The sequence below is a fragment of the Protopterus annectens genome, chromosome 2.part2 (genome assembly GCF_019279795.1).
Source record: "Protopterus annectens isolate FY-2018-M chromosome 2.part2, PAN1.0, whole genome shotgun sequence".
NCBI classification, from domain to species: domain Eukaryota; kingdom Metazoa; phylum Chordata; order Ceratodontiformes; family Protopteridae; genus Protopterus; species Protopterus annectens.
Window position 1 is genome coordinate 497,149,671 of NC_056730.1, and position 18,748 is coordinate 497,168,418.

The 18,748-nt window shown below is 36.0% G+C and overlaps 1 protein-coding gene across 1 annotated transcript in view; it reads left to right on the top strand.

The window, feature by feature from the left end:
• LOC122795680 (cytochrome P450 26B1) overlaps window positions 1–16,239 on the top strand; it is a 128,473-nt gene extending 112,234 nt beyond the window's left edge. Inside the window, exons 5-7 of the mRNA XM_044063972.1 lie at window positions 1,060–1,215; window positions 10,200–10,481; window positions 14,513–16,239. Of these exons, the coding sequence (XP_043919907.1) occupies window positions 1,060–1,215; window positions 10,200–10,481; window positions 14,513–14,905 (831 nt within the window). The 3' untranslated portion in view covers window positions 14,906–16,239. The remainder of the gene's footprint in view (window positions 1–1,059; window positions 1,216–10,199; window positions 10,482–14,512) is intronic.
• Window positions 16,240–18,748: the final 2,509 nt, after the last annotated feature.

The following is an 18,748-nucleotide window of genomic DNA, read 5'->3' on the forward strand; positions in this document are numbered from 1 at the left end:
AAATTTGACTTCTTAAAGAATGCTTTTTTGTGTATGGCTAGTGTAACAGCTAATATGCCAGATATTAATGCTCAAAACGACACTATCCAAAATGCTTAGCATTCTGCCTCTATTATAGTTACATAAACTCTCAGCCACAAATCATATTTTCTAAGTAATACAAGATGATATATGACCAGCTATGTTATTTCATTTCTAAACCCAACATGCAGGACTCATTCCCAGTTTTCCTTACCTGATAATGTAATAATTGCTATACATTTATAAGTTGCAGAGTTGTAGTCTGATAAAATATTTCACTTCTTGGAGCACTCTACTCCTCCTGGAAATATGTACCCTTCATTTTTATGCCTTAGATGTTCATTGTGCTTGCTTTATTTCTTTTGTAGAGTACTTTCTGATAAGGTAAAGGGTAGCTAACAAGTAGAACCTGACTCATATATTATCTCAGGCTCTAGTATTACAGTAATTTCCATGTCTGTAATTTCCATGTATGTATTACAACATGGGATTGCTGCATTTTTCCCTCAGCACGCCTTATTTATTTTGCCAATTTCTTAATTAAAAAAAACATTATAAACTCATCATTAAAATGCACTCACATAAAATTACTGTGCCCCTCAGTGACATCAATGTCAGGACAGCAAGTGGGTATATCATTGGACTTTAATGGATATAATACTTCTAAGAATGTGCAGAACATCAAGATTCAAGTCTAACCCTAGCCTGACATCACCAGGGATTTTATAAGTTTAATTGGGTCATGGATAAATAAAAAGTTTGCAACATTTTTTTATTGCATGATGGTCCAAATATAATATAAGAAATAGGGTTAAAAAATGCATTGCCATTCATAATTTATCTTATGCCATATAGTATATCGTAAAGTGAACTAAGCACTTTAATGTATATACCTTTGTTTATTAAGAACATAAACTAACAATGACTGTGGTTTATATTTTTTATCTAGTGTGCCTAGACAAGTATCTTAACAAATAATGAACAAGAAATTAAGAGAAAAGTGAAATAAACCAATTTCCTGTTTATGCTGTTTTTCAGGGAATTCAGGCCCGTGAAGCTCTCCAAAAGGGCTTAGAAAAAGCCATCCAAGATAAGATACAGAACAGCCAGGGGAAAGACTACACTGATGCTTTAGATGTTTTAATAGAAAGCAGCAAGGAACATGGAAAAGAGATGTCGATGCAAGAGGTGAAGGTAAGGCCACCTTCATATGCTAAAATATTTTTGTATTTTGGCGTGGAAGATTGTGTATCTACATCAAATAATGTGTAAAATAGTATATCTTGGATCACCGGCAAACACTTTTGTTGTCCTGCTTTATAGCCTTTCAGAAAGATCAAATCCCATCTAATCACAACTAGGAAACATATTTTAACATGTGCCCTGCGGGGAAGGAAGATCCAATTCTCCTTCTTTTGCTATATGGTGATAAAAATGGGAGTCAGTCAGTATGGCTTCATGAATGGCACATCAGGAATTGTGCTATCCAGTGATACCAACAAAAGCCACTTTCTCCTAGTTAGCAACGAATTACAAAGTGATAAGCAAAGCAAAATTCCAGTCGTTTTTTTATACTGCCTGCTTTATAAACATTCATACCAGGTGGGTATTTTTATACATGGTGAAGGCAGGCGAAGTTAGTAAGAGTGTTCATAGCCATTTGAATCACATGAAACATGTCGAGTGGAACTTTTATGTAGATTTAAAACATTTTCATTGATCTAGCTACAAAGCTAAGATTCCGGAGACACATTGTCAAACTGGTATGGACAGATGTCAGCCTTGAAGAATTTTTTTTTTTCTCAAGACATGTATGTTATGCCTTTGTAGATGGCTACTTTTTATTCCAGCAGAAGGCCTAACTTGATATGGCACTTAAGAGCTTTAACTGTTTGTGGAATTTTGATTGTTGAATTTATCTTGAACCTGGAAACAAGACCTCAGCTGGTGAGACATAGACATAAGAAGGCATCATATGCCCAGATCATACCCATTAAAAATACTATCAAAGTCAAGTCAGGTGCCCTCACCTTTCAAAGTGCCATTATACTGTCTTTTGTAATGCATTTTACCCTTACAAGGCACAGGTGCAATGTCATGAAGCAATCATTAACCCAAGTAATATGCAACTGCCCATCCCTGAACCAAACGAACCACAGCACAATATTTTCTAACTGTATTATATAATCTTATCTTCCTAGTTTGTTCTGGCTGTGTATTATATTTCCTGTTTTTCCCATAGATTTCACCCCAAAATAGCCTATCATCATAGCTCGTTATTATCATCAATTTCAGATAATTCATGAGAAATAGCTTTCATATTACCTGCAACATTTTTCTTTGATTGCATTTTATATTTTAATTAATAAACATTTACCTGGTCAACTAATAATAATAATAATAATGTTATCTGTGGTATCTGTAACATTCTACAGTTCTATTGTAATTACTGTGAAACTGTATGCATTATTGAATGTGTGTCAGGGAAGAGGGTCTGCTGAAAGAAATGTTCCATCTGAACGGGTAACACATGGGAGAACAGCCCAAAGAATGGTGAAAGTGTCTGACTACAGTGTATGTCTCTGTACATTTCTCATGTGATACGAACATTTGCCACTATAAGCAATGTACATGAAATCAGAAACTTACTCTAAAAAATGCCCTAACATTCAAATGAACATTTTTGAAGGGGCCAGTCCCCAGGAATCTACTACCTGCATCTCTTGAGCAAAAAAATCAGTCACATAGTGCAGAATTGAGAAAGTTCATAATAAAGTGCACAATTGTCACACACAACAGCAATCCCACAAGTTTAAATAATAAGAGTTTGTTCTTGATTACATTTGTTAAGACAGTTGTAATCCAATCAAATGGTACTCAATCACATATGGGGAAACCTTCTAAATCTATGTAAGTAGAACACTAGGCATTTCAAACCACTGTATGGCTGAATCTGTTTGTATCTAAAGCTCCATTTCTCAAATGGTGAGGCCAGCTTCCTGGGAGAGGCCTTGCCTCACTTTGGAAAAGGCCTAAACATGGTGGGAAATGCTATGTGCTCAAAATTTTAACTGTTTAGTATTGTTTTTTATGTTAAATCAGGCTAGATGCAGAATGATAATAAGGAATACCTGTATTTTAATTTGAGTTAATATTACTAAGTCAGATATGAATACCACTTTAGGTTTCTCTGGGCCAGAGACCACTGAATTACTCGGCCTAACCCATCCAAAAAAGCATAAATACATAACCATACAAATATGTCTGGTTTGGGTACAGGGTAGCACCATCTGCATTTGTACACTGCAGCATATATTTATTGTGCTGTGAAGTCCAAAGTATATTTCATATAATCAGGAAAAGCCAAAGACCTTATTTGTAGTTTGAGGAGGACTGCTTGTTGTGACAGAACTTGACAACCTTTGACTTAACCCATTTATTCTTGAACAGTAAGAGGCTAATTAACACCTTTGCTTCCCAGGATCTAAGCCAGAAAACCACTTACTTCACGAGAGGTTTTCTGCAAATCCTCTACTGAAAACTCACTTCATTAGCTTTATAATACAGTATGTTATAAATGATGCGAGTTACAAAAAAAAAGTAAAATATGATAGCTATGCAGTGGTGTTAGTCTCAAAGGTCTGTCTTTAGATGCTGATTTTTATATTGCAAATTTATGAAAGAAGAATGTACTTTACTAAAAAAAATACTAGTGTTATGGTCAAATAGAGGGTTATATCTCTGTAAGTGTACACTACAGATCCAAGGTATCAGTGAGGGAATTGTTCACCTGTTGAAGAGCTTTGCGATGATGCATGACAACAGCATACTGCTGTTTTATGATATTGCCAAATCTATGCAAATTAACTATGCAAGTTATGCATATAAAAATGCCATAATATTTCAAAACAACATTAATCTGCAAAACAGTTTGAGTTAGATTACAAGTATCAGTAGCTAATTTGTGGGCCCCAATGTTTTATATAAGATGGACCATTTGTTCATCTGTACGCCACATAGCTTTTATGAATTTAGGAAAATATAGGTAATAGTCATAACTGTTTTAGCAAAAGAAGTTTCATATCTCTGAATGTTTCACCTTACCAACCATGAATGGATATAATTTTTATTAATATCTACTAAATGAATATACCACCCCGACAAGGCAGTATCATACTACGTGTTTGTGTCATTAATGTAAACATGGGAATTGCCACATTTTTTCATAACTTTTTGCAAACACTCCTTAATAACTCTAGCTCTGCACATCCCATACTGACCACTTTGCTGTCATATTTATCAAATCATGCCTACTTGTAGATGTCACCTTACTGCCTTAGTTTCATTTATATGCCTTTACCAGAGCATCATTTAGACTTTGAAAACAGCGATGAGTATACTCCTTTCTGGTGTACAGGGAGGTCTCCTGTAAAGATAAGTATTCTATTAAAGGATGCACAGAAACTCCTGCTTTCCTGATGACTGTACTCTTGCAGGAAGCAATGAGTTAAGTTATCCACTCACCTGTATTGCTTGAAGTAACACTTAATTAGTATTTACCTTGTGTTACTGCAGTTATTTGCATGAAGTGTTCCTTGTTTGAATTACGTCTGGGAAGGTGTCTTATGGCTTATTGTGCCAAGCTTGATAACAAAGCAAATAATCACTATTTAATTAATTAGCAAAAGGAAAAAATCTGTGATATCCCTCAAAGTCTCAGAAAACCCAGTATACTAGGTCAAAAACAAATCTAACAGAAACTTTGCATGTCACACTGCAAAGTTTCGGCTTGGTTTACTTAACTATTAATTAGCTGACTAACTAATGCTGCCACATTTGTTGTCTAATAATGATTAGGAAGTGTGGCTCAAACAGAACTGCTCTTAAGAGCCCTACCTCCAGTAATGATGGCTTTCATTACAAAGTTGCTAACTGGTATAATCTTTGTGACACTTTCCTATCGTATTAGAAAGAAAATATTTTACTTTTGAGTTGAAGAAGTCATTGTGGTTTCCTGTTTTAAAAGGCACAGATAAAAATATGCATATAAGACTCCTGGAATGTGAAGAAATGTTTAGGAGACAGCAATCTATATCCCTTTTTGTAATTTGCAGTGACATTTCCACTTTATTCTTTGTTTAGAGAGGTGTGTCAATTCCTTTATTTATTTAAAAGTCACGTATATGTTGTTGAGTAATTGAACCTGCTAAACAAAACCCGATTAGGCTCATTTTGTTTTATTTTATTTTTATGCTTCACAGACAATGCTATATATGTAGATTGTCATAAGTTCATTGACTAAACAAGACAGTCCTGCTTTCTGTATAACAATACAGGTTGGCACTTAGCCACATGCCAAAATTCCTTTAGAAATATTCTGTGCTCTATGCATTTAGAATGGGTAATACCAGTCATGACAGTAGAACACCTTAACCTTTAAATATATGAAAGAGGCAGTGGGATTGACATTTTCATTTATTATCAAGCTTTATGGGCCTCAAAATGTAGGATTTTCATGTATCGTCTCACAGTTTACCAAGTATTTCAAGAAATCATCCAGTTTAATGAATGTTTCATTGTTATTTATTATCACTGCAAACATGACTTGGATAATTTTCCCCTGTACTTTGCGTTATGCAGAAAAAATATCTGCTGTGCATGCCATACACTTTTTGTTTAATATGCACCCACAGTGACAGCCCACTATGTTAATATGCTAGTACTGAAAGAAACCCTGGACACTTGTCAATGTCCTAAACAAAATGAATCATATTAATTTTTAAAAGGTTTTTTTTCAGACCTCTCCCCACGTATACCTACTACCCTCCCCAACATCCCACTCTCACCTTAAAAAATAAAAAAGAGCAATCTGTTCCCAAAACAAAATCATGCCCCATATATAGCTGTCCATTTCGCACGTGTCCACTGCTTTGGAGGAATATACCTATTTTGGGGTTTGATTTACCCTCATACACATGATGTACCTATTTTTGGAGGTATGATCCTATTCTCAGGAATGATGTAACTCCTTGTACACAGAAAACGTGACCAACATACTAGTGGCACCAATAATTTAAAGAAACAGCACACACATGTTACATCTCCCTATTTCAGAAGCAAACATAAATTACTTTGTAAGGTATAATTTTGTAATACATTTCATTAAAGTCTACACGTTTTCCATTGTCTCGTTAATACTGTACTTATATTGCTCCATCATTTTGTTACTGTCTTTTTTTATCATTCTTGTCAGTGTTTTTTTAATCATTTGTGTCACTCTGTGTTTTAAACATGTGTTTTTGTGTAGTATTCTACATTATACTGAAAGCAGGAAGAGTTACTTGCTATTTTGCATTCAAATTTTATGTGAATTAGACATCCAGATTTTGGCTAGATGTACTTTTCAAAGGCCTTTGTACCTATTTTCAAAGTCTGCAGATTGACCTGTATGCTTCATTCCCAGTATCATCAATTTCCATCTTCTTACCATGTGACTTTCAGTAAGCCATTTTGCCAGACAGTGTTCTATAGTAAACCCCTGCAATGATAGCTGTACCTTGTGGGCTTACCTGGTTAATTAAAGAAAAGCTTTTTTTCTGGCAAAAGGCATATTTCCTAGGGCATAAGTCACTGTGCAATAAACCGCTGAGCTTATACAATGTCTTAAAAATATTTTCTACTTCCAACAGTGACAGCTATGGTTTATTGTAATATACATATTTTAATGTCCACCAGTGAAAATACCCATTAAAGACACAGACCTCTGCAGTTTTGAAACACATATGGTAGTCACTGAATAACCTTCATGACAAGTGATTAAATGGATCTATTAAACAAAGTATGCTATGGAAAGCATGCTTACCATGTGGCTAATCACTGGCAACATGCCAAGCCAAAGGGTGCACTAGAGGATCTTGAAATGCAGTTTAGTGAAAGCTTCACTAATTGAAATTGATCACCCATACGCCCTTAGGACACTATCACTGTGGAATTCCATGGCAAAACATGATTCATAATTATTGTGCATGAGTTTCATAGCTACACTGCAAATCACCTTTCTGGGTGGAAAACACAATGACAATGCAATCCTTTATGAGATGGGGTCCAAGAGGTGACATATTCTAAATTTGGGTTTTACTTTGGCTTACTTCCAACTAAATTCCAGCAGCCAGGCTGACTCACTTCATTGTACGCTTACTGTATTTGACTGCTAATAAAAACTGTTATGAAGAGTTACTTTGAAAGTGTTTCTTGCATGAAAGGACAAAGCCCTGTGCACCTTTAATGCAGGCATTTTATCCCATACCTCTGCTATCTAAATATACTACCTCTGAAGTTGCACCAGCACTGAGAAAGATAACTATTTGTCTGAATTGGTGTGACAATGGAGGAAGTATATTTAGAGGCTAGAGATGTGGAGTTGAAGTCTCTACGTGGGGGGCATTGCTAAAGGAATTGGGTTCTTTGCGTTGTACTGCATACTACTCTAAGCTACAGTAGTAAACCGGGTAGCAGGAAAGGTGGGATCTGTAAGTTTGGCATGGAAAGTTTAGTGACAGCAGATAGAAGCAGACCCTAAATGTGGACTCAGAATTATGAAAAAATTAAAGTTATGAAGAATTGTTTACCAACTTCAACATGACCGTAGTGCCTTTCAGAACACTTATGCTATAATCTTCTTTCATGAGGCTTTTTATGTCAATGTGCAATTCAGTCCTAAATGATGCTTGCAGTTGTTGTGCTGGATTTCAATTATACAGTCATTATGTAGCAGTTTTTGGATGCCATTTGGCAGATTTACAATTGAAATGTTAATCGTAATAAAATCCTAAACGTCAATTTAAAATATGAAACACAAGGTCTTAACTGACAATATTCAAAAAATCAGAATCAAAATTTCAAAATACTCATGACATACTTTGTATTCTTGTGGCTTGAGCATACTTTAGTCCTTAAAATGATTTTTGTTTGCATGTACTGAGCACAGATTCTTTTATTGGAAAGAAATAGCCTTTTTGGATGGGTCTATATTATATCATTGAACACTTAAAAAAGGGAACGATGAATAATCTACCCCATGTAAGCGAAAGCTTACAACCTCGAAAGCTCAGAACAGCGATTTTTTTTCCAAGGGAAAAAAAATCGCTGTTCCAAAAAAAAAGAAAAAAGAAAAAACATTGAAATAATACATAAAGTGGGGGACTTTGCCCCCCCCACTCCCTACTTAAATATACCAACTCCGAGATCGCACTACAGTGCCAAAAATGTCAAAGTAACGAAAGCAGACAAGCAAATTCTTTCCCTGGGAAAGAATTTGCTTAAAAGCCACTTTGCTATTTTGCCTTTTCATTGTTTTAAGTTTGATCAAGACGTATTCAATAGAATGCATCTTCGGTCATCTAATAGGAACCCTTTTTGGATAGTGCTGCATATATACAGTATTATAATTCATGAGATGAGGGCTTGCGAATCATATGCTATCAGTTCAAATTTAAGATATTAAAAATAGGATCAAATGAAGAACATGGTCATCCATTTTACAGTTACCATTCCTTTTTGACCAGTCATTCATAATATCCATATTATGGAGTGTTATTCTAAAATTATAGTGTGACTGTGCAGGTTAGTGTTGAAGGGGATTTTATAGACGCTGTGTTTCTTTGTTTCCTCGTAGAATCACCCGCTGTGCAAACGTGAACAACGAATACACAGTTGTGCTTCATATCAAATTTACAAGGAAATGCTCACCATTCTAAAGAGCAGACTATATTTTTACTGCAATTAATAAATAATTAAATTATGGACCATTATGAAGACCTTTGCAGTGTAATTATTATTATGAAGCTGAAGAAGCCATAGAATGTATTTTTGGTAAATAAGCTATTTATTTAACCCTGAAATCTTACTTGATATTTTTACACTAGCATTTGCTGAGAACCACAGGAACACACACACAGGTAGGTGTGTCTGTGTGTGTATACATATATATATTTATCTATCTATATAGGTTCACTTCTAAATCCTGAAAACCCAAAATCCTTAGACCAAAATCTTGAAAGTTTACAATGCTGAAAACTCAAAATAATGAATCTCATAATACTGAAAACACAGAGGATACCAACACTTACTATATTCCAGCACAAGTACATACAGAAACAAATAAAAGACAAACCATGTTATTCTTCTCCCAGTATAAGCAGGGGGGCAAGCCCCCTGCACCCCCCATGTGGGGGGCTGCGCCCCATACATCCTCTGCTACCTAAATATATCAACTCCAAGATTGCACTTAGTGTAGTGAAATGCAATCTCGGAGTTGATATATTTAAGTAGCATGGGGTGTAGGGGATTCTGGGGGGCTTGCCTCCCTGCTTATAGTTGAAGGGTAATATGTTTCTGTATGTACTCATGCTGGAATATAAGTGTTAGTATACTGTGTGTCTTCAGTATTATAAGATTCAGTATTTTGAGTTTTCAGCATTTTGAACTTTCAAGATTTTGGTCTCAGGATTCTGGGTTTTAGGATTTTGGGTTTTCAGGATTTAGACGTGAACCTTATATATATATATATATATATATATATATATATATATATATATATATATATTGTTGTGTCTTTCGGCTTTTCCCGGTCAGGGGTCGCCACAGCAGAACTCCGGTCTGCTAATGATTGGCAGTAGATTTTCACGTGCCGAGTTGCCAGCCCTGAGGCACAACCTTCAATGAAGGTACGCCCATTCACGCATTTCTCCACACAGAAGACGCTTTAGCTAATAATCGAACAGGGCAACGTCTTACTGTGAGGTGACAACGCTACTGCAGCACCACCACCGCAGTTATATATACATATATATATATGTTGCTTTACAGCTAGAACATACACATAACTGGAAAGGGAAATAGTTTATTCATCTACCATAAGTTATTCAAAGTGAGAATAGTACTAATAGGCAGAGAATTCGGAAGGAAATACAAATCTAAAACTCTGTGACTGCAACAGGGAGGATGTGTTTCAAAAAGAAAGAAGGTTGGCATTATCTGTTGAGTTTAGATAAAGAGCATTGTTTATTGTGTGAATGCATGATGACTACAGACAAGAAAAGAAACCCCAGTAAATGGAGTAGTTTACTGCAGCTGGTACATAGCAACTGACCACTCAGTTTGTTCTTTTTTTTTTGCAGGATGCCACATTAGAGTTTATCTTTGCTGCATTTGCCACAACGGCTAGCTCCAGTACGTCATTGATAATGCAACTGCTCAAACATCCAGCTGTCTTGGAGAAGTTAAGGGACGAACTTAAAAGCAAAGGCATCCTTCATAATGGCTGTCTCTGTGAGGGAGTTCTGAACCTGGAGACTATTATGAGCCTCAACTATTTGGACTGTGTGATTAAGGAGGTCCTTCGGCTCTTCTCCCCCGTTTCTGGAGGTTATAGGGTGGCACTTCAGACATTTGAGCTGGATGTAAGTGAAATTAATTTCTTGTCTTTGTCCTTATTTTGGAACTCTTGCATTTGTTCATTTGTAAATTTCCTCTACTTTGTACTTTCACTCTTTGCATCTCAGATTGGTCTGCAGACCATGTTTTGTTTTCTTAGCTTTCATTTTTGAATGCATCTCTCTACATTATACTTATGACAGATAATTCCAGTTTTGTGTGGTGCTTTCTATTATCAGTCTGCCTTTTGCCAGTAGTTCACTTTTCCTGTCATGTGCCTGTTACAGTCCTCTCTTCTTCTCACCCGCACCTTCATTCCCCTCCCTTCTTTTGTTGAAGGATCTGTAAACCTACTACTTTTATCTTTTCATATAGTTGTAATAAGACAGCGCATAGCATTTTCCAAATGTAATTTTCATCCTTTTTCACTTACTTTACTGGAAACTGTATACTTGCTAATTCTCTACCCATAAAGCATGCTTACCCTAAACGTGAAACACTGAAGACATATATGCTACTTAAAAATGAGACCCATTGCTTCTGTAGTGATTTTGTTTGATTTTGCTATGCTGTACTGAAAAAAAAAACAGTTTTGAATTCAGCTTAGTAATGTATGATGACAGTTGATTTGAATGGCTTCTGCTGTCCTTTTTGGGACAAACCTCGATTCCATGCATATTGATACATGCTGCTACCTGATTTTTAAGTCTGTGAGCCCTTAAATGGTAAAATACAGTGTAAGTAAGCCAAGTACAGTGTAAAATTAAACATGATGCCTCACCATTAAGGACATAGCTAATATGGAATACCAGTCATTTCTACTAAATCTATGATTCTGTTCATATAGGGCTTTGAACAATAAGCACTGCATTATCTCACTCTATATTTTTCTTTATCTTCTGTGTACCCATTTTTCAACCATTATATTTTTTCTGCCATTAAATTAAGTTCATTGCTGAAAAAGAATCACATTCCAGGTTGACTACCCACATAAAAATATAATGAAACATTATGTAAATTAGTGATGAATAGCTCCCAGGCTTTTGCTCTTACTAGTTAAGTTTATTAATTGCTTTCCCTTTTGCTAGCCATCTGTTTTATCTGCCCCAAGCATGGCATGCTTCAATAAAAGATCTTAAACAAGTTGAGAGCATATGCCCTCTTCTGATTTACAATTCTTCTGAGGTGCAGTTCTTACCCCATTACAGCTTGCACTTCAGTCAGCTACCCCCTTTGTCACACCCTAGCTGTACTATCAAGCAATATTTTAAAATATACTTCAATAACAGCAATACCTTTAATAAGCTCATTAAACTGGGCACTATACCTGTAGTTTTGTTATTACTGTAAATTGTCAGTGCTTCTTTTGGGTACGTTCCATACTTTGGGCTGTTCTGCATTGAACAGAAGAGGCTTCACTTTGCCATTTTCGATTGGCTTGTATACTGGCATATGAGCCAATAAAAAATCGCAAAGCGGAGCCCCTTCTACTCAATGCAGAACTGCAGGCTGTTCCACATTGAGTAGAAGTAGCTCCACTTTGTGATTTCTGATTGGCTCGTATGCTGGCATATGAGCCAATCAAATGCTGGTTGCTTAAGAGTGCCAATTGCTTGAGTCCCAGATAATTGGGATTTTACTGTAATAATTAGCTGCCTAAAGGAGACTATGTGACATTTAAAAACAAATATTTCCATCTTGCATTATTTCTTACATGTATTTTATTTCACTGCATCCTGATAGCTCCTCTGGGTAATTTCTTTACAGCGGATGTGGCAGTTTGAAATTCATATAGCATTCAGCTCCATTTAGAATACTACCTTTGTTGTGTTTGGCTTCTTGCAGTAGAATAACATTACAAGAGAGGAAGTAGTTATAAATTTGAGACTCTGCTATATATATGCAGCACTAATATGGCAGTTAGTGCAGAGCATTAAAGTCTGACAGTTAGGGCAGGGGACTAAAGCCCTGAGTTGCTTCTAGTGCCCATACTGCAGGGTTTAATTCGTTCTGTTATCATTTGCCTACTGTGTCCTGAGCAAGTCACTTATTATTTATTTCATTTTATTTTATTTTATCTGTCCTTTGATAACCAGGAAAATTGAACTAAGCCAATAGCCCATTTTCAGTAAAGGCTCAGGATGAAAAGCTTTATAACAGATTAAAAAACATTTAAAAAGTAGTTGAGTAATTATATGCAAGGGGAGAAAGTCCAACAACAGATTAAATATTTTACAATGAACTGGGGAGAAAGACTAAACAAAAACACCCATAAAAACATTTTACAGTGGCTTATAAGTAATTATATACAACAGAAGAAAATCCCCACAACAGATAAAAACACAAACACATTGAAATATATTTACAGAAATATTACTAAGATAAATTCTGATCAAGAATGAAATATGTACTGTAAGTAGCAGAACACTGGATTATTTGACAGTGCTGCCAGGAAACTCCTGAAGGAGGATAATTTGTGCAGAGGGTTTACCCGGCACCCATTTATAGGAATTTTCCTACGGGAAGCAGATATTGCTATAGATCGCTACATGTGCAATAGATAGGAGCAAGGGTTTAGTAGTTGTATCTTTCTAAATGACATTTCTGTTTGCCCTATATGTGTTTTGTAAGGGATAATAATTCAATAATGCCATCAGGGTAAGTGCTATCAGGGAATTAAATTCATGCCCAGGGGTGCCATGAGGCCAGATCCAATAGGAGAATGGTCTTACCACCACTGGAGAGGGTTCCCTGAGAACCCCCACACTGGAGAGCATTATTGTACTTAGAGATGTTAAATTGTTTCATATTTTTATTACTATATATTTGTTTAATTTTTTTAATGTAAAATAGTTTCTCCACCTTATGTTTGAAATTTGCTGTAATATATGTTATTCTTGCTGGAGTAAGTAATTCTACATCCAAAATATAACATGTTCTTCGTGTTTCGCTGTTGCAGTCATTACATTTGTGTAATCCTGCTGGCAGGTTGCCCTCAGCCAGCCTGAATTCCAAAGTCCTGGGTCCTGCGTTGGCTGCTGTCGCCCATTCCCTGACGTCAAGTTGTCAGGGGTATAAAAGAAGCAGCCAACGCCATTTTCTTTAGTCTTGCTTGCCGCGCAGTGCCCGAAGTAGAAGCAGTTCGCGCACACACACACACACACACACACACACACACACACACACACACACACACACACACACACACACACACACATCAGTTACAGCCACTTTGTTCAGTTATTGAGTAATTACACCTCAGATATCTCATTGTGATCAAATGAATAAAAAATATAGAATGCAAGGCATTGCAACTGCCCATGTCTTTTAACATTTCTGATTTTGCCATATAGTTGAGCTCTGTCCCTTATAGTATGTTTGATTTGCTTGTAAATTACTGAGGATTAAAGTCAGAGAATAATGCCAGATGTTAAAGCTTCATGCTTCCTACTGTTAGGCAATGTGACAATGGACTGCCTGTTGCAATCAAATGAAGTTTACATGCACCATCTCTGTCTCCCTGTCACTCATGCTGTCTGTCTTTTTCCCTCTCTGCCTCCCTCTTTCACATGCACAGACACACAGACACACACAGACATACACATGCACTTGTTCATGCATGCATACAAGCACTCACAAACATATGAACTTGTTTATTTCCTCATTTTTTTTATGTTATACCTGCTAAACACTAAAGCCGCATTTAGTGAATAAAAAATGGCTTCCATTGGCTTTTCTTCTGTCCAAGTGTCATGGCACCTTAATGTGATGCCAAGAAGTGACAGACTCATTTTTATCAGGTATTCCATGTTTATTAACACGCTGATGGATAACATTTGTTTTCCATTTAGGGTGAAGATGTAGAGTTTGGCCATTCTCTGAAGTATAGAATCACACTTTAAACTGGCATTAGAAATGTGATATACAGAGTAGCAAAGTAGGAAGAATTAACAGAGAATATTAATAATTTACACTTGTATTAAAGTGAAAGAAAATACATTTTTACATTCGTTATTACATACCTTACCTGTTTTTATTTTATTTTATTTTTTATTAGGGCTATCAGATACCTAAAGGCTGGAGTGTACTGTACAGTATCCGAGATACACATGACACAGCACCAGTTTTCAAAGAAGTTGAAAAGTTTGATCCAGATCGTTTTTCACAGGAACGTTGTGAAGACAAGGATGGCAGGTTCCATTATCTTCCATTTGGTGGTGGTGTACGGACCTGTCTTGGAAAACAGCTAGGCAAGTTGTTCCTCAAAACACTAGCTATTGAGCTAGCTAGTACAAGTCAGTTTGAACTGGCCACAAGAACTTTTCCCAAAGTCACGACAGTTCCTGTAGTCCATCCTATAGATGGTCTTAAGGTGAAATTTTTTGGACTTGATTCCAACCAGAATGAAATTGTAACAGAGACAGATGCTATATTGGGATCTACAGTCTAAAACACTCAGCTACCTTTTTCACTTTGGGCAAACTTTTACTCACTACACTAACTTTTCAAATGGACTTTTGAAATCTTACAAAGCTGCCAAAATGGTATTTTTACTTGTGTTTTTAAAGCCTTTTCACAATGGAGAACAGACTTGGGACCATATGCTTGAGTCGAGAGAACTGAAAGAAATGGAAGAAACTTGTAGAGAAATTTTAAATTATCAGGGTAAAACAGTTTAAAGTATCATTGCATTGTGTATTTGTTTTGCTTGTTACTGAATATTTGCTCATGTTCCTGGAATGGTTAGGCGATATGGTGAAAGCTGTAGTTAAAAGAAAGTTCTCATGTGATCAGAAGTAGCCAGTCAGGAACAGTGACAGCAATTACAGTTTCATGTACATGTTCACAAATGACCAGTACAGTGTTATGTTTAGTAAGCTCTTTTCCATGCCTTGGTGCATGACTAGAGAATGATACAGGCTCTGCAATAAATTAATCCATTATAGCTACTTAATAATAGCATTTCCGCTAGTTGTAATAACAAAATACAGAGGGGAAAACGAGGAAAGAGCAAGTAGTTGGTTGAGGCAATAGCCATTCTGAAGGTTAAATGTTGAAGTTAGGTCAAACAAGAAAGTGGGAGAAAGGGTGAAGAGAATGCCGTAAGGAGTCTAGTAGAACAGAAGAAAGGGAAAAAGTTAAAGGGGATAAAATGAAAGTTGTATTAACCTCAGAGTAAAAAAATGAACTGAAAGCTATTCTTTCAATCAGAGAACCAAACATGCTGCAGATAAGAGGATTAAAGTCACACACCCATATACATATTTACATTGCGCTGACTACAGTACATAATTATATAACTTGACTAAAAAGGAACTGCAATCATTTTGCAGACTAAGCACTTTGAATGTCAAAAATTAAAAAGCAAAGTTTTCTAGCACAGTCCTGGTACTGGCTAACACTATATTATTGCATACACAGCAGCTGCCGAATATTGAATTTGTATTGTCTGTCTTTATAAACTATTATAAGTACTATTTTTGTTATAATTCAAAATAGATATTTAGTATAAAGGTTTGCTGTTAAATATTTGTTATTTAGTAAAATATTGGATTTCTTTTATTGTAAACTGTTCAAATATTAATATGTTTTAATATTAAAAGCACTTGTGTTTTTTTATTGGTGTCATACAAATGTGTTTTTCATTATTGTGAATATAATTTGTAAATAATATTATGTTTCATATATTAAGATGAATGTTGTGCATTTCTGTGATCTTTGAAATAATGTATGTGGGTATTTTATAGACTTCCATAATAAAACAAATACAGATCTTGAAAAGTCTACTTGTTTTGAATGTCTATGGAAAGCATTTTACACAAAGCTAAGCTTTCATCGAGTCTTCTGGTTCTCATTGTACTCTGTTTACCAACAGGTATCATAATTAATGTGCTGTAAAACCTGATGCAATCCTACATGTAAATATTTTCTTTTTATTAAATGACACCAGCACCAACCAGATGATACATTGCTGACAGACCCTGGGCCATTCTAGAGTTTCTTACCTTCCACTGTTTTTATGATGAGCCTATAGAGTTGAAAGTCAGGGTTGTCCTATAGCACAGAATTAACCGGACAAAACTTTATAACTGGTAGCATGGACACAACCTCATCTAGAGTTACTATTTATACTTTGCATGTGAAGTTTAAGAGTGCCAGTTCACTTTATGCACTTTATACTGAAGTTCTGGGTTTATGGATTAAAATGTAAGTTCCCATACTATGTATTTAGCATTATTTAGTGGATAAAATGTAAAAGGATTGGCTGCTTGCTTTAACTGTCAGAATGACAGCTTGGAGTTATGTAAGTCACTTCTTCATAACCAAGTATTAGGTATGGTAATGCAGGAAACAAGTCCTAATTTATTTCTGTAATGCTCCTCTCATGATCCATTATGGCTGTAATGAGGTAACATGATAAGCAACATGTCAATTCCTGTGCTGCAAAGGTATGCAAAGGCAAGTAGCTTACACAACCAAATAAATCAGAGGCTGTGTTAAGAGGGTGGATACTGTATATTTTGCCCTGGAACTGGTGCCAGCTTATTTAGTTATTTCTATTTATCTGCATGCCTGTATTCTCCCACACAATGCAATTATTTGTACTTCAAACATTGGGTATGTTCAGACATGCATTTTCTAAATATGTAGATTATGAAAAATCAATGCATAACATTAGCATGTTCGGAAGCATGGCTATATACAACACCAAATCTGTAGGCTCTGTATCTAGTGATTGTTGATTAATTCTAAATATGATATCAAAACACCCACCTCCAAATTATTCAGTTCAGGTTCACTATAATCTCTAAACTCTATCTTAATCTTTTAATCCTTAAAGTGAGTAACCATTTATGCCCTGTTACCTTTCAATACACATCTTGTTTCAAAGCCTTTGGTGATCACATGTTCCAGTTCTGGCACATACCCGTTTGAATCATGAGCTGCATTTGGATATGTGATCTTTGCTGTCAGACTGCCAAAGAATTCTATGAGTTTGTTTGCAAAGAACTGTTTCTGGTATATATTTTGATTTGGTCCTTTGTCATATTGATAACATAGGACAACACACAAGCATAGATCACACCTCTCAACCTCTCAACTCTCAAAAACATAGCAGCAGATAATCAAAGTTCCTAGTAGAAGGTCCAACCAAAATCATAGGACTCAAATTCTGCTTATGTATAAATTTGCACATTTGGCAGAAATAATGGGTAAATCTGCAGTCTTGTGGGCATGACCTGTAAAATTAGGACCCTTGTAGTGCTAACCGTTGAACAACTACATAGATGCACTAGAAATGCAACCTTTCTGCACTGTGATAAACTACACATGCACAATTTGAATTAATAGAAAATAATCAATAATTACCCTTGAAATCAATAACTACCAGTACTAATCTGAAGATTTTTACATGGTTTTGTGTAACTTTACCCACCATGGCTACATTTCTGATGAAAAATAAGCTTACTCTATTACTTTTGTCTCATCAAGGTGTTTTGTTGTATTGTATCCTGCATGAGCTTGCATCAAGTAAAATTATTGTTAACGTTACCTTGATTCAAGAATTGATACCTTTCTTTGGTCCTTTTCTATTATATTTTATTTCTTATTTTTTATTATGTGACATGAATTACTATAAATAAGTAGTTGAAAGATGTACCATATTGTCATATACTCTATTAAGCATAAAGAATATGGTAAAATATGTATTCTGCCAGTGCCCAGGCTCAAGGGTTGTTTACCCTACCTCATAGAATGCATACTGGGACATACACATTGTCCCCCGGATTTACTATTCCTCCGTGCAGGACTAGCTTAGTCCTGCATGGAGGTGGCCGTTTAGGAGCAGGACAGCAGCGCATCGTGCATATTAATGAGGCATGCTGCCTGAGCTCCTAATCTTACACGGAGCATGTAAGAGTGCAGGGGGCATGTCTAAGAGCAGAGCTCTCAGAATATACATGCCCCTGCAATGAATAACAGCAGAAAGGGCTAAGAAATGAGTGAGACCACTCATAGGTTTCCGCATATCCCCACCAACAGTCCCCCTCATGTACAACAGCAAGTATATAGAAATAAAATGAACAAACTGTTTTTTTTTAAATCTGATTAAAGCTAACCATAGGTGCACGGGTGTGCCCATCGCTTGGTTACAGTTAATACAGCTTAAATGGCTGAAGAGGATAATAAGGAAGGCATATGCAAATGAAGCAGCATAGCAATAGTGTAGTGGGCAGAGCATTCGCCTTACGAGCAGGCATTCCCAATTCGAGACCCACTGCAGCACATT